General features: G+C 55.8%; 7 protein-coding genes across 7 annotated transcripts; 4 read left to right on the top strand and 3 right to left on the bottom strand.

Moving 5' to 3' along the window:
• CAOG_08559 (hypothetical protein) lies at positions 1–2,001 on the bottom strand (the record flags this gene model as incomplete). Its single annotated transcript, XM_011271839.1, has 1 exon — positions 1–2,001. A coding segment is annotated over one exon (2,001 nt), but the record flags the coding sequence as incomplete, so codon positions are not given.
• Positions 2,002–2,390: 389 nt separating this feature from the next.
• CAOG_01900 (hypothetical protein) lies at positions 2,391–2,967 on the top strand (the record flags this gene model as incomplete). Its single annotated transcript, XM_004364711.1, has 2 exons — positions 2,391–2,442; positions 2,666–2,967. The coding sequence occupies 2 exons, from the start codon at positions 2,391–2,393 to the stop codon at positions 2,965–2,967; spliced, it is 354 nt and encodes a 117-aa protein (XP_004364768.1).
• Positions 2,968–3,754: 787 nt separating this feature from the next.
• On the top strand, positions 3,755–6,051 carry CAOG_01899 (EF-hand domain-containing protein). Its single transcript, XM_004364710.2, has 5 exons — positions 3,755–4,254; positions 4,690–4,863; positions 4,948–5,193; positions 5,335–5,476; positions 5,604–6,051. Exons 1-5 carry the CDS (start codon positions 4,012–4,014, stop codon positions 5,855–5,857), a joined length of 1,059 nt encoding a protein of 352 aa, XP_004364767.1. The 5' UTR covers positions 3,755–4,011; the 3' UTR covers positions 5,858–6,051.
• Positions 6,052–6,166: 115 nt separating this feature from the next.
• CAOG_01898 (hypothetical protein) lies at positions 6,167–9,914 on the bottom strand. Its single transcript, XM_004364709.2, has 2 exons — positions 7,812–9,914; positions 6,167–7,614 (listed from the first exon to the last, which is right to left on the bottom strand). The coding sequence occupies exons 1-2, from the start codon at positions 9,825–9,827 to the stop codon at positions 6,259–6,261; spliced, it is 3,372 nt and encodes a 1,123-aa protein (XP_004364766.2). The 5' UTR covers positions 9,828–9,914; the 3' UTR covers positions 6,167–6,258.
• A 257-nt stretch (positions 9,915–10,171) lies between these two features.
• On the top strand, positions 10,172–12,243 carry CAOG_01897 (hypothetical protein). Its single transcript, XM_004364708.2, has 7 exons — positions 10,172–10,561; positions 10,752–10,838; positions 10,914–10,989; positions 11,103–11,238; positions 11,344–11,442; positions 11,566–11,788; positions 11,977–12,243. Exons 1-7 carry the CDS (start codon positions 10,262–10,264, stop codon positions 12,133–12,135), a joined length of 1,080 nt encoding a protein of 359 aa, XP_004364765.2. The 5' UTR covers positions 10,172–10,261; the 3' UTR covers positions 12,136–12,243.
• A 26-nt stretch (positions 12,244–12,269) lies between these two features.
• Positions 12,270–15,964, bottom strand: CAOG_01896 (hypothetical protein; the record flags this gene model as incomplete). The annotated part of the gene is made up of 3 exons (XM_004364707.2): positions 12,270–13,270; positions 13,372–15,215; positions 15,914–15,964. The coding sequence occupies 3 exons, from the start codon at positions 15,962–15,964 to the stop codon at positions 12,742–12,744; spliced, it is 2,424 nt and encodes an 807-aa protein (XP_004364764.1). The 3' UTR covers positions 12,270–12,741.
• Positions 15,965–16,528: 564 nt separating this feature from the next.
• On the top strand, positions 16,529–19,138 carry CAOG_01895 (hypothetical protein). The gene is made up of 6 exons (XM_004364706.2): positions 16,529–16,651; positions 16,793–16,828; positions 16,862–16,940; positions 17,027–17,654; positions 17,863–18,025; positions 18,115–19,138. The coding sequence occupies exons 1-6, from the start codon at positions 16,535–16,537 to the stop codon at positions 19,081–19,083; spliced, it is 1,992 nt and encodes a 663-aa protein (XP_004364763.2). The 5' UTR covers positions 16,529–16,534; the 3' UTR covers positions 19,084–19,138.
• The last annotated feature ends 137 nt before the right edge of the window (positions 19,139–19,275 follow it).

The following is a 19,275-nucleotide window of genomic DNA, read 5'->3' as shown; positions in this document are numbered from 1 at the left end:
GTCGTCGCCATCCAGGACGTCGTAGCGACTGCCGCCCTTCCTTTTCAACACACCCATGGTCTTGGAAACAACCGCGTTCAGCTCGGAAATGGGCGATCGCGAATCGCGGGAACTGGGCGAATCCGTCCAGGCGTCGTTGACGGCAAGACCTTGGGAAGGATCTCCCGAGGACGAGAACGCTTCGAGGCTCTTGCGGGCGTTGAAGGAGGGCTCCATTGGGGTGGACACTGAGCGAGTCAAACGGGTGGACGAGGCAAACGGCTGGTAGTCGTCGTCCAGGTTGGTTTGCGAGGTGTCGACGCTGCTACGGCTGACAGCGAGCGGAGGCGACGACACCCATCCGAGCTGATCTGCGCCGCCGCCTCCTCCTCCTCCTCCAGCTTTCGGAAACGCGGCAGGCGACGACGGCGTCACAGGAGGGGCGACCGATCGCGCGGGAGCGAGAACGAGCGGGGTATTGGGCGGGGGATGGAGCGGGTCGATGCGTTGTCTGCCAAACGAGCCGTGCATCTCGGCAAACGCGTCAGGCTGGGAGGCATCGCGTCCAAACTGCGAACCAGTCTCACTGTTCGAGCCCAGCAGCAGGGAGGACTTTGCGCCCAAGGAGCTCGATGTCGAATCGCCATCCGAAATGCTGCGGTAGCGCGCGCCCGAGCCAAAGAGATCGCCTGCAGAAATGGCCGCGCGCAGACCAGACCCCCACGAGCCGAGCGACTGACTCGTGTCAAATCGATCGTGGTGCTCTTCGTGCTCGGCATCAGCACCTTCCTGGTCTGGCTGGGCGTCGTCGTCGTCGTCGTTGGATGCCAAGAGCGTGCCATCGAGCGGCTGGTACGAGGGTTTCCGCCGGACGAGGGATCCGGCATTGGACAGGGCCGCAGCAGCCGTGTTTGCCGCCACAGACGCAGCGGAGGCAATCGTGTCGCTCATGGAAGTGAGCGCGGCCTTGCCATAGCCGCTGGGCGACTGAGTGCCTGAGAGCCGGCCGTTCGCTGTCGTTGTCGGGCTGATGTTTTCTTCCAGGCGTTCACTCGAGCGAGCAGATCTGAGTGGACTCTGTCGGCCTGCATTCTCGCCCCAGGGATCTTTTGCAGGACTGCCACTGCTACCGCTACCGCCTGTGATTGGCGCCAGAACATTGAATGAGAAGGAGCGCGATTTCACCGGAGGGATGCCGACGTCGTGGCTGTCGTTCCTGTCATTCCGCAAACCATCCACGAGCGGTCTTGACTCGCCTCCGCGCCCATACGCAAGTGCGGTCGACTCTGCAGCATGCGGGATCTCGAATGGATTGACTGGCGGTTGGCCAGTGGAGGGTTGCTGCCATCCTCCGACCGCACCAGCACCAGCACCACCAGTCAACATCGATGTGCCTTGCATTGGCGTTGTCTGGAAGACGGGCGACGTTGGCGGTGCATCGAATGGATTGTGCTGGAATGGCAGGTTGAGCGCAGATTGGGATTGCGAATGATGACCGCCGCTGCTTCCAATTCGGGCAGATTCAGCGACAGTCGCAACACCAGACCCAGCGCCAGAGCCAGCGCCAGAGCTTGAGACAGAGAGCTGCTGGTGGGATGGGAACATGGCGGGACCAGCACTGCCAGGAGGCGTCGGCCACGATCCGTGTTGGTGTTGGGCAGGCTGCTGCTGTTGTGGTTGGAGCAGTTTGAGCAGCTGGGCGATCTGCAGTGCGAGCGCCGATTGCTGCTGCTCCAGCGACGCCACGACGGCAGCACGCGCAGCACCAGGCACAGGGGCGTCTTGCAGGGACATGAGCGACGGCTCGTCTTGCGGCTGGGGCTGAGGACGAGGCTGGGGCTGGGGCTGGGGATGATGATGACCGGATCCGGCCAAATCGCCGCCGACTGGCTGGGTGTGGTTGCGTAGATGGGCAATCTGCGCACCGAGTGCCTGGTGCTGCTGCTGCAACAGCTGCAACTGAGCCATCCACGCTGCAGGCGCCGAGTGCCGCGACTGGAAGGCCGGCGACGACGATGCCATTTTGACTCAAAAGCAACCTGGATGAAAGGGGGGGGGGAAGCGAAACGACGAAATGTGGATTGACGAGCGATTCGATCTGGCATTTGAGGCGATCGAATTGTGCATGTCGATGATCCATTGCATGATGATGATGGTGATGATGATGTTGGTACTAAACTATCCAAGAATACTGAGAAAGCACGCTCGATCGCTCAGAATGGCTGAAATCGCGCCAAAATCTCTCTCTCTCTCTCTCTCTCTCGCTCTGCTCTCGAGTAATGGTTCCGATCGGCTTGCTTGAGTCAATGTGCATATCTTACTCTTATACAATTTTTTGGGAAGGTGCGCTTCAACAGGAACTTCTAGTCTTCTATCTATTCAGCCAAATCTGAGACAAAACCAGACGCGGAATGGCGGTTCCTGCATGGCCCGCCACGGAAGGCACCATTGAAGGATTCAGCGGTAAAGCAGTCCCCACTCGCTCGCCATCAGATGATGATGATGATGATGATGATGATGATGATGATGATGATGATTGTGCAACAGCAGCGTACTGGTAGTCGTGGGATACTGTCGCTCTATGGAAGCACCATGACAGCATGGCATCCCGCCTTCCACAACCCGCCACTCACCTCACCACCACCCCCACACATACACATCTGCACTTGCTCCCTTGTGCAATTAGAGATCTGGCTGTCGGTCTTCCTGTGGACGGTCGCTTCCACGGTGCTCGTCTATGTCATTGGCGGCTTTGTCGCCTTCTTCTCGTTCAACAAGCTCCGACTCGCGGGCTTCCTGCCATTCCTCTTCCTCGTCATGGGCCTGCTCGTCTCGGTCATCATTGGCGGCATCTCGTCGGTCGCAGTCGCGGGCGTCTTTGTCTCGGGCGCCTTTCCATTCCCAATCCTGCAGTCCGTCTTCTACGGCCTCGGTCTCACCACCATCTACCTGTTCTTTACCTTCACCAAGCTCTACGCCACGCTATGAGCGACGCGTGTATGAAGTATACGAAACGCCATGGGGCTGGGTTTTGATGAGACACAGCGCGACGATGGACGAGAAGCACACTAAGAATTTCGTTGTTGCGCCCCGGAAGTATCCACAAGTTTGGTCGCCCGGATTGAGCTGGTGTAGCTCATGGACATTGGCAGCTACGACTGAGATCAACACGTTGGCTGCTTGAGGGACAAGAGGACTCGTCAGAATCCCCACAAGAATATCTATTCTCGCTCGTCTGCGGTATTCCCGTGTCTCTGCAGTGAGCGCACGAGTGGGCACGCGTTGGCGCCTGCGACGTTGCATCGTCGCTCAGCTTGTGGGTTTTGCGGTTTGCCTCGGACGTGGTTTATAGTGAAGCATTTCTACAAAGCTACGGTAGTTTGGCTTTTCTGCTCCTTCTCTTCATTCGATCGCAGCCCGCTGCTTCTCGTTTCTGCCGTTCATGCTTGCTGGCCTTGTTGCTGCATCCGTGTCTCTGTGCATCCCGCGTGACCCCCTGTCTCTTTGTCACAAATCGCAACCGATTCTAAAACCTTGTTCTTGTTTCAAAAGTGGATTTCATCCCTCTTCTCGACTTGAACACTGCTCCTTTCCACTTGCAAGTTCCTTCTCCCGCTTGTATTTAATCATCCTCAGACATCACACTTGTATTCTCCACTCTTTTGTTCTTCTCAGAACGCGATTCACTCCTTGTATTGCGACAGTCTCTCTCTCACTCACCCAAACATGTCTGTCGCTTCACCACCACAGCACTACCATCTAGAGCACCTAGAACATCATCATCATCATCATCATCATCCTCATACTCGCCAGCAGCAGCAGCAGCAGCATCAGTATCAATGGGATTCTTCGCCGAGTTCGCTGCTTTCGCCCTTCTTTGCTCCGTACGCGAGCCTCGCAGCACTCTACGGCGCCATTCCCAGCGCCCACTCTCATTCTTACGATCACGCCGATGATCAGCACGACGGCCGTCGCCCACGTCGCAGTGGTCGGTCGCTGGTCTTCCGGTTCCCCCACCTCGACTACCACCACATGGCGAGCTCAGCATCAGCAGCAGCAGCACCAGCATCAGCAGTCTCGACCGCAGCCATCGTCACAGCCACATCATCATCACCATCATCATCATCATCATCACCATCAGCATCGTCATCGGGTGCTGCTGGGACGTGGGACGAGACGATCAAGACGGGCAAGTTCCTCATTGCCGGCGGCGTTGCAGGCGCTGTCTCGCGCACCTGCGTCTCACCGCTCGAGCGCCTCAAGATTCTATTCCAAGTCAGTTCACCTTCTTTTGTTGCATGCACAGGAGGCATGGGTGGTGGTGGTTTGGGGAGTTTGAATGGACTTGAGATTGGAAAAAAAAAACAAAAAAATAAAAAAAAACCGGCGACCTTTTTGTCTCTTCTTGGAGGTAGGATTTTCTAAGCGACGGTGGTAAGCTGTCGTAGCGTGAAATCCCGCTTTTAAAGCCGATTCATGATACTACGGTTTTCTAATCCTCCGCGCGCTCTTTCTGTCTGTTTCTCTGGTTCTCGCTTCTCCTCCGCCTGTTCATCCCGAGTCATACACACACACGCACTCAACATCAGAATCCACCAATCTCATTGCATTGTCGCTTCAAACTTACCTCGACTCACTCGCTCGCTCACTCAATCACTCAATCTCTCACCGATTGACTCTCGAACTCACATGAAACACGTCGACACACAGATCAAACTGACGCCAACGGCCGCGCAAGAACAGGCACCGACGGTCTGGCGATCGCTCGTCCACATCTTCAAGACCGAGGGCTTGATGGGCTACTTCAAAGGCAACGGCACCAACGTCATTCGCATGATTCCTTACTCTGCAGTGCAATTCGCTGCCTACGAGCAGTACAAGAAGGTACGAGTGTTCAGCGTCCAGGATGCTCGGATTTTGCGATTTTGCACCACCGCTTTGCTGACTTACTTGTCTTTGCTTGTTTAGCTCCTTCTCACCTATCCTTCCCCGGTGGACGACCTTAACACGCCGCGGCGCTTGTTCGCTGGCGCCATGGCTGGCATCACATCTGTCTGCGCCACCTACCCACTCGATCTCATCCGTACTCGCCTCAGCGCGCAGGGCGAAGGCCCCGATCGCAAGTACAAGGGCATCTACGACTGCTTGCGAACAATTTTGCGCGAGGAAGGTGGCGCACGCGGTCTATTCCGTGGTCTGTCGCCCACATTGATGGTCAGTGTGGCTCCAGCTCTTTCAGATCTTGTGTGAATCCGGCAAGCAGGCACTCACTTTTGACTCACCTTTTTTTTTTTTCCTGCTTCCTTCCTTCCTTCCTTCCCTCCGCTTCTCCCCTTTCCTTGCTCGTATGCGCAGGGTGTCGCTCCCTATGTGGCACTGAACTTTACCGTGTACGAATCCATCAAGCGATGGTTGCTGGACCAGATGCAAGTTAAAGAGCTTTCCGTGCCTGTGCGGTTACTTTGCGGCGCACTTGCTGGTGCCACCGCGCAATCGAGTGAGTCATCCGGTCTACGGATCAAGAAGCATCTGTTTATGCCCCTATCGCGCTACGTGCGTCAACCTCACCTCATGTGCTTTGCTTTGCTTTTTTTTTTTTTTTTTTTTTTTGTTGTTTGCGACAGTCACCTACCCGTTCGATGTCATCCGAAGGCGCATGCAGATGAAGGGCTGCTCAGGTCCCTCGTTCGCATACACATCTACACTCAATGCGTTCACAACCATCATCCGCGTGGAAGGCGTCCGAGGCTTGTATAAGGGCATGGTGCCCAACTGCTTGAAAGTGGCGCCTTCCATGTCCATCAGCTTTGTCATGTACGAGTTTTGCAAAAAGCTGCTTTTTGGCGGAGAGGTTCAAGGCGGCCGCGGTGCCCTCTAGGCGAGCTGCAAGTTGTTCAAACTCCTCTCATCCATTTTTTTTTTTATATTCGCTGCGGACTTTCATATCGTCTGCTATTTTGACCATTCTTCATCATCACTCTTCTTTTGTGCGCGTGCGTGTGTGTTTGTGGTATTTGTTGTATTTGTAAACCGTTGGCTTGGACCATTGACTGGTTGATTCGAGTTGCTTCCACATTCGTCTTCGGAGTTTCATCAAACGAAAGGCGACAACCGGTCTCTCTCTCTCTCACTCTCTCTCTCTCTTCTCCTCCCCCCCCCCACCCCAACAAAAATAACAGACCATCGATTGTCAGTAAACCATTAATTTTGAATACAAATAACCAAACTACCACACCAACACAACCTTTTGTTTTTGTTTGTTTTTTCTTTTTTTCGTTTTCAATCCCACAGCGAATGCTCAGCATCCTGCGGAGTGGTGAAATAGAACGTCTCGCCGTTGAAGCAGTAGCGGAAGAAGGCATAAACGCGCTGTGGTCCGGTGACGCCTGCAGCAAGCTCCTCGAGGTAGTTGCGGAAGAGAATGTCGCGCGTTTCGGCGGAAAAGTGACGGAAATGGGGCGCCATGATGCGGACGTCAAAGTTGGCGTAGCCCAAAATGTGCTTGGCGGACGGGATGACATGGTCGTCGTGGTTGTCACCGTAGCACATGAACGGATCGTCGGGATGAGCCGGGAAGAGCTGCTCGAGACCATAGTAGCGCGTTCTCAGCAGATTGGCAATGACATCGTTCAACGAATTCGCACCATACACTTCATCCACCAAAAGCTCAATGTACAGTCGGAGGGCGTAAATCTTGCCGCGAGGGTTTTTCAGCAGGTCAAACATGTGATCGTGACGGTAGACTGCGTGCATGTTGTCGTACACGGCAAAGTCGTGCGACCAGGTGGAGAGAGACACGGACGCGCTCAACGACTCCACATGATGCCAAGTGTAAGGTGGGATGAGAATGAGGTCGCCTGGCTCGAGATCTGCGCGCAACGCGTGCGCATTGCGGTAAAGCGGGAAGCGCTCCAAGTCGGGCTGGTCAAAGTCCACTCGCGACTTGTGCCACATGGGATGGATGCGCGGGAACATGTACATGAGCTCGTGCTCCGAAGGCGGGAAGAACGTGAATCGCTTTCGACCCGTAATCTGGGCGTAGGCGTTCATGTCCTGATCAAAGTGCGTGTGTGTTTTGACGCCTGCGGACGAAATCCACAAGAACTGATTTCCAAGCTCAATGTCCTCCTCCGAGTAGAACATGGGCTCGCTCGACTGGATGTCGGGCAGCAGACTCGGCGTGATGCGGGTGAAAAAGCCATGGGCGAGGCGAAGGCCGGCATGTGGGTCGCGGGAGCCGTCCGTGGGCGGGGGTCCAATCTCGCCGTTCGCTTGCTGCGTGGCAAATGCGCGAATTCGGTTGAGGTCGGCCTCAGACGGCAAAGTGCTGTGACGAAGCGAAGGGGTGGATGCAATCAACTGATCGAAAAACTCGGATCGCGGGAGATCGACGACTTCGTATGTGCTCGTAATGTTCATGAATTTGGCGAGTGGCGCGCGGGTGTCGGGGTCGAAAAACCTCTTGATTGGGCTGCGCTTGACCGCCGGCAGAACGTCCAAGCCGAGCTGAGCAGACAAGTACTGGAGCGTCCACTTGGTCCTGGCAGGCCACTGATTTACCACCGTGCCTCGGAGGATGACCGGTTCCTTCAAGCGCTTGAACTTTTTGATGAAGGATTTGTCGGGAGTCCAGTTCTGTCGGGAGCCAAGTGGCGGGGAGGGGGGGGGGGCGCGCCACGATACGACGACCAACAGCAACAGCAACCGCCACCACGAAGAAGGACAACAAGAAGAAGGGCAGCAGCAAGAGGGATGGAAGAAATGAGAAAAAAACAAAAACAAAAAAAAGTCAGCCTCCCATCAATCAATCATTTGCAAGATCGACTCCTTACCACAACCCGAACATTCCGGTACGTAATGTGATCAACCGTCCACTGGCGTCCGGGTTCGTACGGGGCAACCGGCACAAACGCGTTGACCGACTCTGGACTCGTATCGAACTTGGCCTGCTTCTTGACAGAGTAATGCGGCTTGTCCTCCGCCTTGTTGACGGCGCTGACGAGGACACGGCGCACCTCGATGGTCTTTTTGATCTCTTCAACCTCTTTGCCATGTTCAATGCGCTTTTCAACAGTCTCCACCTCGACCTCGACGTCCTCGTATTCCTCGGCGACGCTGAACGGCGCTGCAGCTGGGGCAGTCTCAGAGTCTACGCGAGCGGCGCTCAACGGCACACACCCGTGCAGAGGCGAGCAGAACTGGTCGTCCGAGCAAGTGACTGGAATCAGGTCGCACGTGGAATCAAGCGGCGACGCAAGACAGCCGCCCGAAAGGCATCGGTCAAACAGCTGGTTGGACGGGAACATTGGGTGCAGCGAGCTGGGAATGATGGCAATCTGAGCAGCACTCAACCCAAGCTGCTCAATGTCCCACGTGCGACAGAATCGGCCCTTCGAGATGGCATAGGCCAGGAAGGACGATCCTTGAGAGGCGCCTGCTGCAAGCAGCGCCTTGAGCGTGACGGCTGGGTTGAAGTGCGACAAGTCCGTGTAGGCATTGACGAGGGCGGGGTTGCCAAAGGTCGAAACCATGCTCTTGTCGGTGGATGAGAGCACAATGTTGATGGTAGGCGCTGCGAGCGGTTTGGTGGGAGGGAAGGGAATGATTTCTCGGGGCACGAATCGCGGGATGGCCGCAAGCAACTCGATGGCTTGCATAAAGAACCGATCGACGCTCGCCTCGTCGTGCGACTGCAGACCAGCGTTGTACCGCAGGATACCCGAGACAATCAGCAAATGCGGCTCGGCGTTGGTGCGGAAGCCCAAGCGAGTGGTCTGCTGCTGCGCTTGGTCGAAGCGGGTCAGCTCGGAGCCGTCCACCACGTGCACGATAGTGTCGAGCAGTGCAGCGGCCGGCGAGTCAAAGTACGCGTCAGCCTCGTCCTCCGTGTGCGCTTGGTCGCGGTAGTTTTGCGCGTTTCGGTCGCGACCCAAAGACTCTTCGTGATCGAGGGCATCCGTGTCTTCGTCCGAGTTGTCCATTCCGAGATTGGAGCCAAAGCATGCGACCAGCGCTGGCTGATAAAAGTGGCGTGCAATCACGATGCGGAGCGTGTTGGGATCGGAGGTAAAGTCCTGGAGAAGAACGGGCCCGTCGTGATGGCCGTACCCGAGCACGGCAAAGCGCGCGTTCGCTGTAGCATAGCCAGGCGTGCCTCCAAGAGCAATCACGTCCTCGGCATCAAAGCGAATTCGCCCTTGCTCGTCCGCAGTGGAGGCGGGGCTGTTTGGCGGCGCGAGCCAGCGACGAACAATATCCATGATGCCGCGGCTCTCTGCGCGAAAGTTGGAGCAATTCACACTCAGATGAGGCCTGTCGAGCAGCTCGAACGCCAGTACAATGTCCTGCGGGATGCGAGCGGACGGGCTCGTCATGAAGCTCTCGTAGGCGCAATCGGCGTGATCGTGCACACACCCGAGCACCGCGTCGCACCAGTCCTGCGAGCACTTTCGCTGGTCGTCACACGAGTCGTACTGGCACGGCGGCGGATTGCCTGCTGCGGCCTGCAGCCCGTCCGGTTGGTCTTGTTCGCTGGGAGAGGAGGAGCTAGCGGCTTCAGCGAACAAGACGCCGCCAACACCGCCCGTCGGCAGCAGAGTGGACGATGGACGCAGCAGCATTGAGCGTGCCACTGGCGTTGAAGGAGCAGCGCAGGATGGCCGGGACGCAGGATCAGTGCGCGCTGCTCCCAGCGGATTGAGCAGTCTGTTGCTGCCGCTGCTGCTGCCGCCAAGCATCACAAGCAGAAGCAGCGCGGCCGCCAGCAGCGTGTGCAGCGTTCGTCGTGCAACGTGGTGCTCCAGCGCCAGGCCCCGGGTGGCCGCCGCTCTCATGCGAGAAACGCCCATACTGTTCTTGTGCTGGGGGTTTGTATTGGGGTTTGGATTCGGGTTTTCTCAGATTCGAAGCCAAAATACAAAATACCAACACAAGGAAGAAAAAAAAAAACAGCAATGACATGGAAAAAAACAATCCAAAATCAAACAAAAGGAAGTGTTTCGGTGTGAGTGAGTGAGTGAGTGAGTGAGTGAGTGAGTGAGTGAGAAACTGAGTCGCTCTCAGGGTACATGGCCGTATTACCGTAGAAGCGGCCCCCTCCTCCCCCGCCCCTTCCATCCCTCAAAGCACATATCGCAAAAAGAGAGCTTCATTGAACTGAAACGCTCAGACCCGGGAGCAGTCTCTGTTTTCACTCCAAGTCAAGGTCGCTTCACTCGCTCAACAAACTCAAGTCAACAAACGCAAGTCAGACAGGGACATTGCAAAAAAAAACACCAAGACAATGGAAGAAACAACGCGGCGACTCGAGAGCATGCTGGCGAGCATTGGGCGCGGACCGGCGCTGCAAGTCCCTGCGCCAGTGGCGCGAATGACTGCCGCTTCAATGGACGCGCTCGTCCGACCGCTGCCATGGGCAAACCAACCCAGCAGTAGTGACAGCGACGCGTGGATGTCGTCCGCAGCGCCAGGAGCAGGAGCAGGAGCAGCAGCAGCAGCAGAAGCAGCGAGGCAGCGGGATCGCGCTCAAGCACTCCAACTGCTGCAGGACGACAGCAAGCAGCTCTGGACGGGCCTGGCTGAGGTATGCATGCGCTTCATTGAGCTTGGTATTAGGCGGCGACTCGTTCGCTTCCAAATGCTCCAATGGCGGTCGAATCAAACCCCAAAGAGTTTGAAAACTGTTTGTTCCCGCCAAAAATCATCATCATCATCATCATTCAAGTGGTGGTGTTCACACTGGTCTCAACCGACATGGAATGTTTGGTGAACAGATTCACACACAATTGCCGGAAGTGGCAGCCGGCGCGTTTGAAAAGCAGCCGCGGAGCTTGCAAGACTTTCCGAAAGAGCTGGATCATGTATGTCAACTGGCCTTGTATCTGGCTTGCTCGCTCTCGATGCATACTGACATGTTGTGAATCGAAATGGGACAGAAAACCATCCTGCGTCAACTCAAGGTAGCCCGCATGCGCGCAGAGCTCGAAGGAATCTCGTCACGAGGAATTGAAGGTTTGTTCGAGCATTTTGTTTGTTTTTCAAACACTCGCGGATTTTTTTTTTGGGTGCTCTTTGCGTGCAGTTAACCCTCCTCACTGGACTCTATCTGCTTGACAAATGGATAGAAACGTTTCAATCGATGCCGGTGCCCGTGTTGAAGGAGCAGGTGATTGAATCGGTAGCACGGAGTGTCATCCAGCTTCGCGAGTCGATCGATTTCATGCAAAGCGAGTCTGCGTCGCTTGATTTGCAAATTGCCCGGTATGTCGCTGGCCCAGACATATGCACGGCGTCGTTTGTTTTTGTGCGTTGACTTTTGTTTGTGAACCTCGACCCTCACCCCCTCCCCTTTTTCTCGTCCAACAGCTGTCAAGAGGCGATCGCTCAACACCAAGAAATGAACCAGGCGCTTCAAAACAAAGTTCTTCAAATCGATGGAGAGGATCAGGGCGCCGAAGTAGCAAAGTATGAACGGATGAGTGTTTTCCCTGCAAACACACTGAGATGGGGCGATGGGGGTTGTAATTGAGCCTGTTTACTAACTATTGGCTTTTGTCGGCATTTCGCCAACCATTCCGTAAAACGCAGCGCCATTGCCGAACTCGAGGGAAAGTCAAAAGCTATGAACGAATACAGCAGGAAGCTCATGAAGGCTCTGGGTGATTTTGTGACGGACTACTACCCGCCCTTGTCTCAGGACGATACGGAGGCCGACGAGTACGACGACGACAACGACGCCATGGACACTTCCAACGGAGACGGATTGCGCAAACGCACTCGCGTGTTTATCCCATTACGCAAACTATTGGAGGTACGAGGCGCTTATTTCGCGTGTGTATGCTGGCTGTGCGGCACCTTCACTATTGCGTTTGCTTTGTGTGTGTGTGTGTGTGTGTGTGTGTGTGTGTGTGTGTGTGTGTGTGTGTGTGTGTGTGTGTGTGTGTGTGTGTGTGTGTGTGTGTGTGTGTGTGTGTGTGTGTGTGTCTTTGTTGGTTGCAGGAGTTGTTGAATCGATTTGCCAGTTCGTACGTCGACCCGTACATTCGCGTGCTTCCGACCCACTACCCGCCCTACCTCGAGCTCTTGGTGCGCGCAGGCATCATTGTACGACATCCTCAAAATGCAAATTTGATTGCTTTGACAGATTTTATTGCATGAGGTTTGCTGTATGGACCCAAGCGCAATTTGATAAACCGATCAGTGTTCAGTTCCTCTTTGTCTCACCGAGTCTTGAGGTCTCGCAGAAGGTGTGATTGTAAATTCCACTCAACTCGATTTTTCAACAGACTCAGTCCCATTCAAAACTAAATATTTTGAAAACAACAAACAACACCACGAGTGGCTGGTAAAACATCGACACGAAAAAATCAACGAAAAAGAGAATAATATCGAATATCAACTTTCAACGTGGAGATCGACGTCGATAGAATCAACTGCAAGTCAACACCAATCGCACAACAAAAAAATGACACACGCCTCGACACAAAAACAAAGAAAAAGAAAGCAACAGCAACGGAAAAAAAAAAAGTTCAGCAGCTCAACGGAGGCTCGAGAATCCAATCACGCGCGGGATCGGGGCTCGAACATCAACAATCAACGAATGGCATGGTTGGTCGAAGGAAACTCATCACCGAGGAACTGAAGGAGCTTGGAAATACAGCAAATCGCGTCGCAGCAACAAGAGTCGCCAAAGCCTCAACCCTCTTGCATTTCTTTCCATTCCCCCCCCCACACACACACCCCTTGTTGCTAGGTTCCACCGTGTCAAGCCGTCAATGAATCTGAATGTGGTGCCGTGCTTGTTGGGCCTTCGGGATGAGCAACAGCAGCGGCACCTTTCGAGCTCGCGTCCGAGCCAGACGTGGCCGGCGCAGTGGATGCCGAGGGATCAGTCGAACTGGACGATGTGCGCTCACGTCGAGGAGGCGACCTCGAGCGTTCGCCTCGCGCAGGCGATCGGGAACGAGAGCGGGAACGAGAGCGCGGACGACCGGAGGAGCGAGAGGCCGATGGATCGGCGTCTTCGGGCAGCTCGTAATGGAAGTCCAAGCGCAAACGACGACCGCCAACAGTCACGTCACGCAGGGAAGCAAGCGTTTGCTCGGCAATCTCTCTGGTAGGCATGCGCACGAACGCAAAGCCCTTGTTATGACCAGTCCGCTCGTCAAACTTGATGGTGATGAGCTCAATCTCTTGCGGCTTGGAAAACAGCGCTTCCACATCGTTCTTGCTGAAAGAGTAGGGCAGGTTTCCAAGGAAGAGCGTGCGAGAGGCGGTCGTGTCAAACCGCGGCCTGCGAAAAGCAAGTAAGCACAGAAACGCGTTGTGATGAGACGTCCACAAGTTAGCACACACACACACAACCAAAAAGAGCTTGGTCGATCTGAAACTCACCCGCCAGCGCTGCGGCGCTCTTCACGTCGGCCGTCGCGGCCGTCAGAATAGTCACGAGGGAAGTCACGCTCATCACGACGCCCAGGACGTGCAAAATCGTCACGGCCACCGCGATCGCGACCGACATACCCGCTACGACCAAAGTCGCGCGGCTCACCACGGAAGTCATCCCGACGACCGAAATCATCAAAGCGGGGACGACCAAAGTCGCGAGGCCCGTCATCGCGCCGATCGTAGCCCGCTGGTCCTCCTCGATAGCCACCACCTCGCGGGGGCTCTGGTCCACCGCGCGGAGCATCATAGCCACCGCGCTGTTGAGGCGGCTGAGGTTCGTAGCCACCGCGCTGTTGGGGTTCGTAGCCACCGCGCTGAGCATCGTAACCGCCGCGCTGCTGAGGCGGCTGTGGTTCGTAGCCACCGCGCTGCTGCGGCTGGTCGTAGCCACCACGCTGCTGCGGCTGGTCATAACCGCTGCCGCTACGCTGGTCGTAGCCGCTGCGCTGCGCGTCGCGTCGGCTGTCGTTGCCATCGCGGTGACTGTCGTATCGGCTGCCTCCCTGCGGTCCGTACCCGCCAGGCATGACATAGCCGCTGACTTGTTGAGCGGGAGGAGCAGGCTGGGCATAGCTGGAAGAGTTGCCACGACCTCCTCGTTGCTGGGAATCGGCGTAGCCAGAGCGCTGCTCTCCGCCTGGAGCAGCGTATCCACCGCCGCCATAGGACGGAGCACCCGACGGCTGGTACTGCTGTTGCGGTTGTTGTTGCTGTTGCTGATGCTGCTGCTGCTGCTGCTGCTGCTGTGACGGGTAGGAAGACTGCGGGCCAGAATAGTGCGATTGGGCATTCTGAGCCTGACCTGCATAGTTGTTCGAACCGTAGCCTTGTGGCGGCTGCTGCGGCTGCTGCGGTTGTCCAGCAGAAGCATAGCCAGGCCCAGCATAGCCCTGTTGGTCATTGGCATATGCATTTGGAGCGCCGTAACCCGGCTTGAGGTAGGAGCTCGACTGTGGTTGTTGTTGCTGCTGCTGTGCATGATTAGCATAGCCACCACCGAACGCGGCGTTCAGTGCAGCCGAGCTGACAGGAGCAGAGTTTCCGTACGACGCAGCGTTGGGGATGGACGGATTGCTCCAGCTGGACTGCGAAGGGGTGGACGACGCTGGGGCGGCGTTTGCATTGTATCCACTATAGCCACCGACAGATGGGGCCTGAGATTGAGAGTTGTAGCCGGCAGAGATGACGGGAGCCGGGTAGGTCGCTGTCTGCGGCGGTTGGCTCGGGGGTGCCTGCGCTTGCTGTCCCTGGCTACCGTACGAGCCGTAGCGTGGAATGGAAGACGGAGGTGCCGAAAAGAACGAGGAGGACGAGGAGCCTGCAGCAGAGGTTGAGGCAGGGCCGCCGGCTGTCGAGCCACCGCCGCCGTACAGACCGGAGCCAATCACACCGTACTGCGCACCAGACGCGACACTGGCGCTGCCATATCCACCAGAAGCAGAGTTGGTTGCTGGCTGTGCTCCGTAGCCACTGGCACCACCACGCGCGCCGCCGCCGCCGCCGTACAGATCGGTCAGCGCGGGTTGCTGAGGGGCGTTGTTGGAAGGGTATCCCGGAGCGTACGACGCGACTGCTCCGCTGCCAACAGGAGCACCATAAGCGCGGTCGGATCCGACAGCACCGCCCCCGTCTGCACGGTAGTAGTTGCCTGACGACGCTGCCGCAATGGACGAGAGCGTTGGAGCAGCAGGACCTGCTTGCGACGGCGGCATGGCTGGACCGCCACTGCCACTGCCACTGCCGCCATAGTACGCCGAAGGAGGTGCTCGGTAGTGAGACATGCGCTCGGCCTGTATCAGTCAGTCATGGACGACGGAGTGTTGAGTGAGAGTGAGAGTGAGTGCCTTTTTCAAAAGTGAGATCGCTGTCCCTCGCGTCCCTCGCTGAACACCCCCGCCGCACTCGGCGACCAATCACTATTCGCCATCTTCATTGCAACGCTTGCTGTATCAAGTGGAGAAGATTCAGAATGGCCGTCCACTGACAGTCGATCGACTGAACAAGTGGTGACCAAAAAAGAAAAAAAATGAAACCGTTTCAAGACAAAGATTAAAAAAAAAAAAAAAAAAACCCCTTACCAAAGCAAAGACAAAGAGAACTGAGCAATGAATGGATCAAACAAGGAAACCCAGAATCAAATCAAATCGACGCTTTCAGGATGGGGAAGACAATCCTCGAAATTGGGAGGGGGGAGGGGAGAGCAAACGTTGGTGGCAGGAATCAAACGAGGACAATCGTCGCAATTGGTGAACACGATCCGACTGCTTTCCAGCCTCTTGTTTCAACATTGAAGTGTATGTTGCACAATTGAGTAGTTGAGGCAGCATCTGCACTGTTTGGGCTGCTGGAGGGAAAAAACCAAGTGCAAACTGTATGGAAATTTGGCAGTGTTGCAGCAAAAACCTCATTTTCGATCGATCAACAGGCATGCTTCAGCCTCTTCCAGGGGTTCGGGAATGACTGGACAGCAACGAATGCGGAGCTGCACTGCACTGGAGGTGGCAGCGGCGTTGGTGGCATGCGGCGGCGTTGGCGGCATTTGGCGGCGTTTTGGCGGGGGTTGGAACCACTTCGTCGATTCCAACGCCTCCCAGCGTCCTGCACAAAGGTTCAATCTCCACATTGCATGAGACGAGCAAGGTGAATCGTGGGTGCGCGAACAGACAAGTTGAAAAGGCCGACCTGCGTTCGCCTCCACAACCAGCTTCTACTTGCTTTCTTGAATCCAGACTTTCTGAACGCTGCAGCATCAGCAGAGCGACTCCGAGTGCGTCTGTCATGATTCCAACACATCATCTACGCGACTTTACGACAGGCCCACTGACGAATCCGGACCGGAAGCACGGGGAAAGGGAGGCTGCTGCCCAGGAACCAAAGACGGGCGGCCAAGTGGGTTTTGGCGCGCGACTGCCGAGACGCATCACGAGCAAAACGTCCCCGTACAAGCGGTAAAACGCGGGAAATCGAGACCTCGGGCACTCTCCAATGCAGTCCCATCCCCCAGCGCTCTGAAATTGACCACCACGGCCCGTGGAAGGCGACTTTAATAAGGCACATTTTGTTTTCGCTGTCCAAATCTGGTGAAACCAGTCTTCATTTTTGTTTCGAGATGGCGGAACTGCAGGCCAAGATGCAAGCCTTAACCCTCGACCCTTTGCAAACAGCGCTGATCACAGCGATGAACACAGCGATTGCGGACAAGAATACGGCAATTGCGGAGAAGCAGGCTGCGAAGGAAAAAGCGAAGGCGGCGGTCGACCAGGCGATTGCAGACAAGAAGGCGGCGGTCGACCAGGCGATTGCAGGCAAGAACGCGGAGGTCCACCAGGCGATTGCGGAGAAGAACGCGGCAATTGCGGAGAAGCAGGCGGCGATTGCGGAGAAGAAGGCGGCGGTCGACCAGGCGATTGCAGATAAGAAGGCGGCGGTCGACCAGGCGATTGCAGACAAGAACGCGGTGATTGCGAAGAAGGACCGAGAAGTCGAAGCTGGCATTTACCACCATGTTTGCACTTGTAAGCGAGCGGTTGTTTGACGTACCGTACTCATTTGAACGCGACAACTTGGCTGAAATTCCGTGTGACTGTACGCTCTTTGGTAGTGTCCTTGCTCGGATCGACAACAAATGCAAAGCTTGCTTCACGCCTTGTTTCGCAGATGAAAGGAGATCAGCGACGCGTGCTGAACTTTTCCATGCCAGACTTGAGCCCGCATGATTCTGAGCTTCGACGGTTGTTATCGATGATCGATTCGGCAGTGAAGGAAGAGGACATGCATGAGTTCATCGCCGCTTTCTGCCGGCAAGTATGTGATCTGGTTGGTGCACAGGTCGACTTTAATGTCACCGCTGCAGGGTCGTTCGCTCCAGATCTCGTTGCGACTCCCAAAAGTCTGCGGGCCAATGGACCAGCGCCTGTTTCGACTACTACTACCGCTAGCGCTGCCTCTACCATTGGCTCATCCACACGCAACGCAACGCCGCCTGTCGGATCCACGGCACGCTCTGCCTCATCCCTGTCGTCAAGTGTGAAGGGCTCATCTAAAACTGGCTCCCGTGTGTCCACATCCATTGCCATTCTTGGCACTCACAGCCTGTTCATGGTCGAAGGCAAAAAGCATGATCTGGTTCATCAAGCTTGTCTGCAACTCGCAAGTTATCTGCTTTACTTTTATCTGACGTTCAACGACGCGCAGATTCCGGCCAGTGTTCAATCGTGGCCAGCAACTCTGTACGGCATGGCTTGGGTCGGCAGCATTGTCTACGTCGTCCGAGTCGATCTGAAGCTGGATGGCAAGCTCATTCAACCTGCGATCACTTTTTGTCATACTGAACCAGCCCGAGCAGTTCTATTCCTCTTGAGAACTGCCATCATCAACGACATGTCGGAGCGATCATTCGTCGGCGATTTTGATTGGAGGTACAATTTCAAGTTTCAGAGTCCTCCAGGGCCCCCACCCGGCGGAGCCCCACCCGGCGGACAGCCACCCACCCAGCGGACAGGCCCCACCCGGCAATGATGCAACCACACAACACGACCCTGGAGCCGGCTATGGTACCTCCACCGATGGAGGGCAGGCCAACTCCCTTGTTCTCAATTTGGTAAAGTTCGGTTTGGTGTATCGTGCGCTGCTTGTGCAACTCTTGTCTCAACGTCTTTTTCTGTTCGTGTCATACTGTACATTGCTCAGGCAACGGGGCCGCAACCTCTGCTCGATGCGCAGGAGGTTCATCGCTATTTCATGTTCACCGGCAAGCTCAGCCTGAACGCGAGCGCGGAATTCAGCGATGTTGTGGTCAAGTTTGCCCCCGCAATCGGCATGGCGCTCACAGAACAGCTCGCGCGGGCGGGCATGGCGCTAGCCCTCCTCAACCGTGACCGAATGGCGGCTTCAGCTCATCGCATTCCCGAGCTCTTAGCTCTCTGCACTGCCGATTTTAATGGAATGCCTGGGCTGGCGTTGGTCACGGGCTTCATTCTTGGCGAGAGTGTTGACTGGAAACAGCACCAACCACATGCAGCAAGCTTTGCGTCTCAAGTTTGCGACACGCTTCGATGGATTCATGAGCAAGGAGTGGTGCACGGCGATATTCATCGTGGAAACTTGCTCGTCATTGAGCCAAAATTACCGTCGACGCCACCGGCCTCACCACCCAAAGGCGCCCTCGAACCGCCGCCGGAAGGCGCCGTTAAGTTGCCACCTCACTCGATTGCGTTGATCGATTTTGGGCTTGCTTGCTTCCTTCCAGCTGTGACGCGCGCGCATGTGCAAGCAGCACTCTTGGCGGCGCCGGTGACTGTCGCAGCTGCTCAGGAGCTCCAACCATGGCTCGATCGCGTCGAACACAACGCGTGGGAGATGTGGCCAAACCATTTTTACGACATTGCGCGCTCGACGAAGGTCGCCACTCCGCAAGCCGACTTTCTCGGTCTCGGCTTGCTTGCCGTTTCGCTGGAGGTCGGCGGTACGAAAGTCCTGCAGCAGCAGCTTGATCTAAACAGCAACGCCGCTTCGACATATGCAGCTCGGGCTCTGAAGCGTCACCTGTTGCGTGATCAAGACGGTCTACTCTCCCAGCTGCTCGAGCAGAGCCCTACAACGTTGCTCGAGGTGCAGAAGATAGTTGCGCTTGCAGATCAACCCCAACCTCTCCTTTAGTCGTATTTGTTTCAAAGTGAAATTTGCAAATTCAAAAGAGATTAATTCACAACTCAATCTTTCCAGTACTGTACCAATGGCTTGGCAACAATAATGCACTGGAAGAGAGACGCACAACCTTGTACTAGATCTATCAGCAGTCCGTGACAGAGAAGCACCGGATGAAAGTAGGTCGTTCAAATTTCAAAACCG

The sequence above is a fragment of the Capsaspora owczarzaki genome (assembly GCF_000151315.2).
Source record: "Capsaspora owczarzaki ATCC 30864 unplaced genomic scaffold supercont2.2, whole genome shotgun sequence".
Lineage (NCBI taxonomy): Eukaryota > Filasterea > Ministeriida > Capsasporidae > Capsaspora > Capsaspora owczarzaki.
This window is presented reverse-complemented; position numbering and strand designations above follow the sequence as displayed.

Bases quoted from the DNA above. Each gene is read 5' to 3' on its own strand.
- CAOG_01899 (XM_004364710.2), top strand. From the start codon at position 4,012: ATGGCGAGCTCAGCATCAGCAGCAGCAGCACCAGCATCAGCAGTCTCG. The intron at 4,255-4,689 runs GTCAGTTCACCT...GTCGACACACAG, and splicing joins GCCTCAAGATTCTATTCCAA to ATCAAACTGACGCCAACGGC. The intron at 5,477-5,603 runs GTGAGTCATCCG...TGTTTGCGACAG, and splicing joins TGGTGCCACCGCGCAATCGA to TCACCTACCCGTTCGATGTC.
- CAOG_01898 (XM_004364709.2), bottom strand. From the start codon at position 9,827: ATGGGCGTTTCTCGCATGAGAGCGGCGGCCACCCGGGGCCTGGCGCTG. The intron at 7,615-7,811 runs GTAAGGAGTCGA...GGCTCCCGACAG, and splicing joins ACCGGAATGTTCGGGTTGTG to AACTGGACTCCCGACAAATC.
- CAOG_01897 (XM_004364708.2), top strand. From the start codon at position 10,262: ATGGAAGAAACAACGCGGCGACTCGAGAGCATGCTGGCGAGCATTGGG. The intron at 10,990-11,102 runs GTTTGTTCGAGC...ACAAATGGATAG, and splicing joins CTCGTCACGAGGAATTGAAG to AAACGTTTCAATCGATGCCG. The intron at 11,443-11,565 runs GTATGAACGGAT...CGTAAAACGCAG, and splicing joins CAGGGCGCCGAAGTAGCAAA to CGCCATTGCCGAACTCGAGG.
- CAOG_01895 (XM_004364706.2), top strand. From the start codon at position 16,535: ATGGCGGAACTGCAGGCCAAGATGCAAGCCTTAACCCTCGACCCTTTG. The intron at 16,829-16,861 runs GCGATTGCAGAT...GCGGTCGACCAG, and splicing joins AGAAGGCGGCGGTCGACCAG to GCGATTGCAGACAAGAACGC. The intron at 16,941-17,026 runs GTAAGCGAGCGG...GCTCTTTGGTAG, and splicing joins TTACCACCATGTTTGCACTT to TGTCCTTGCTCGGATCGACA.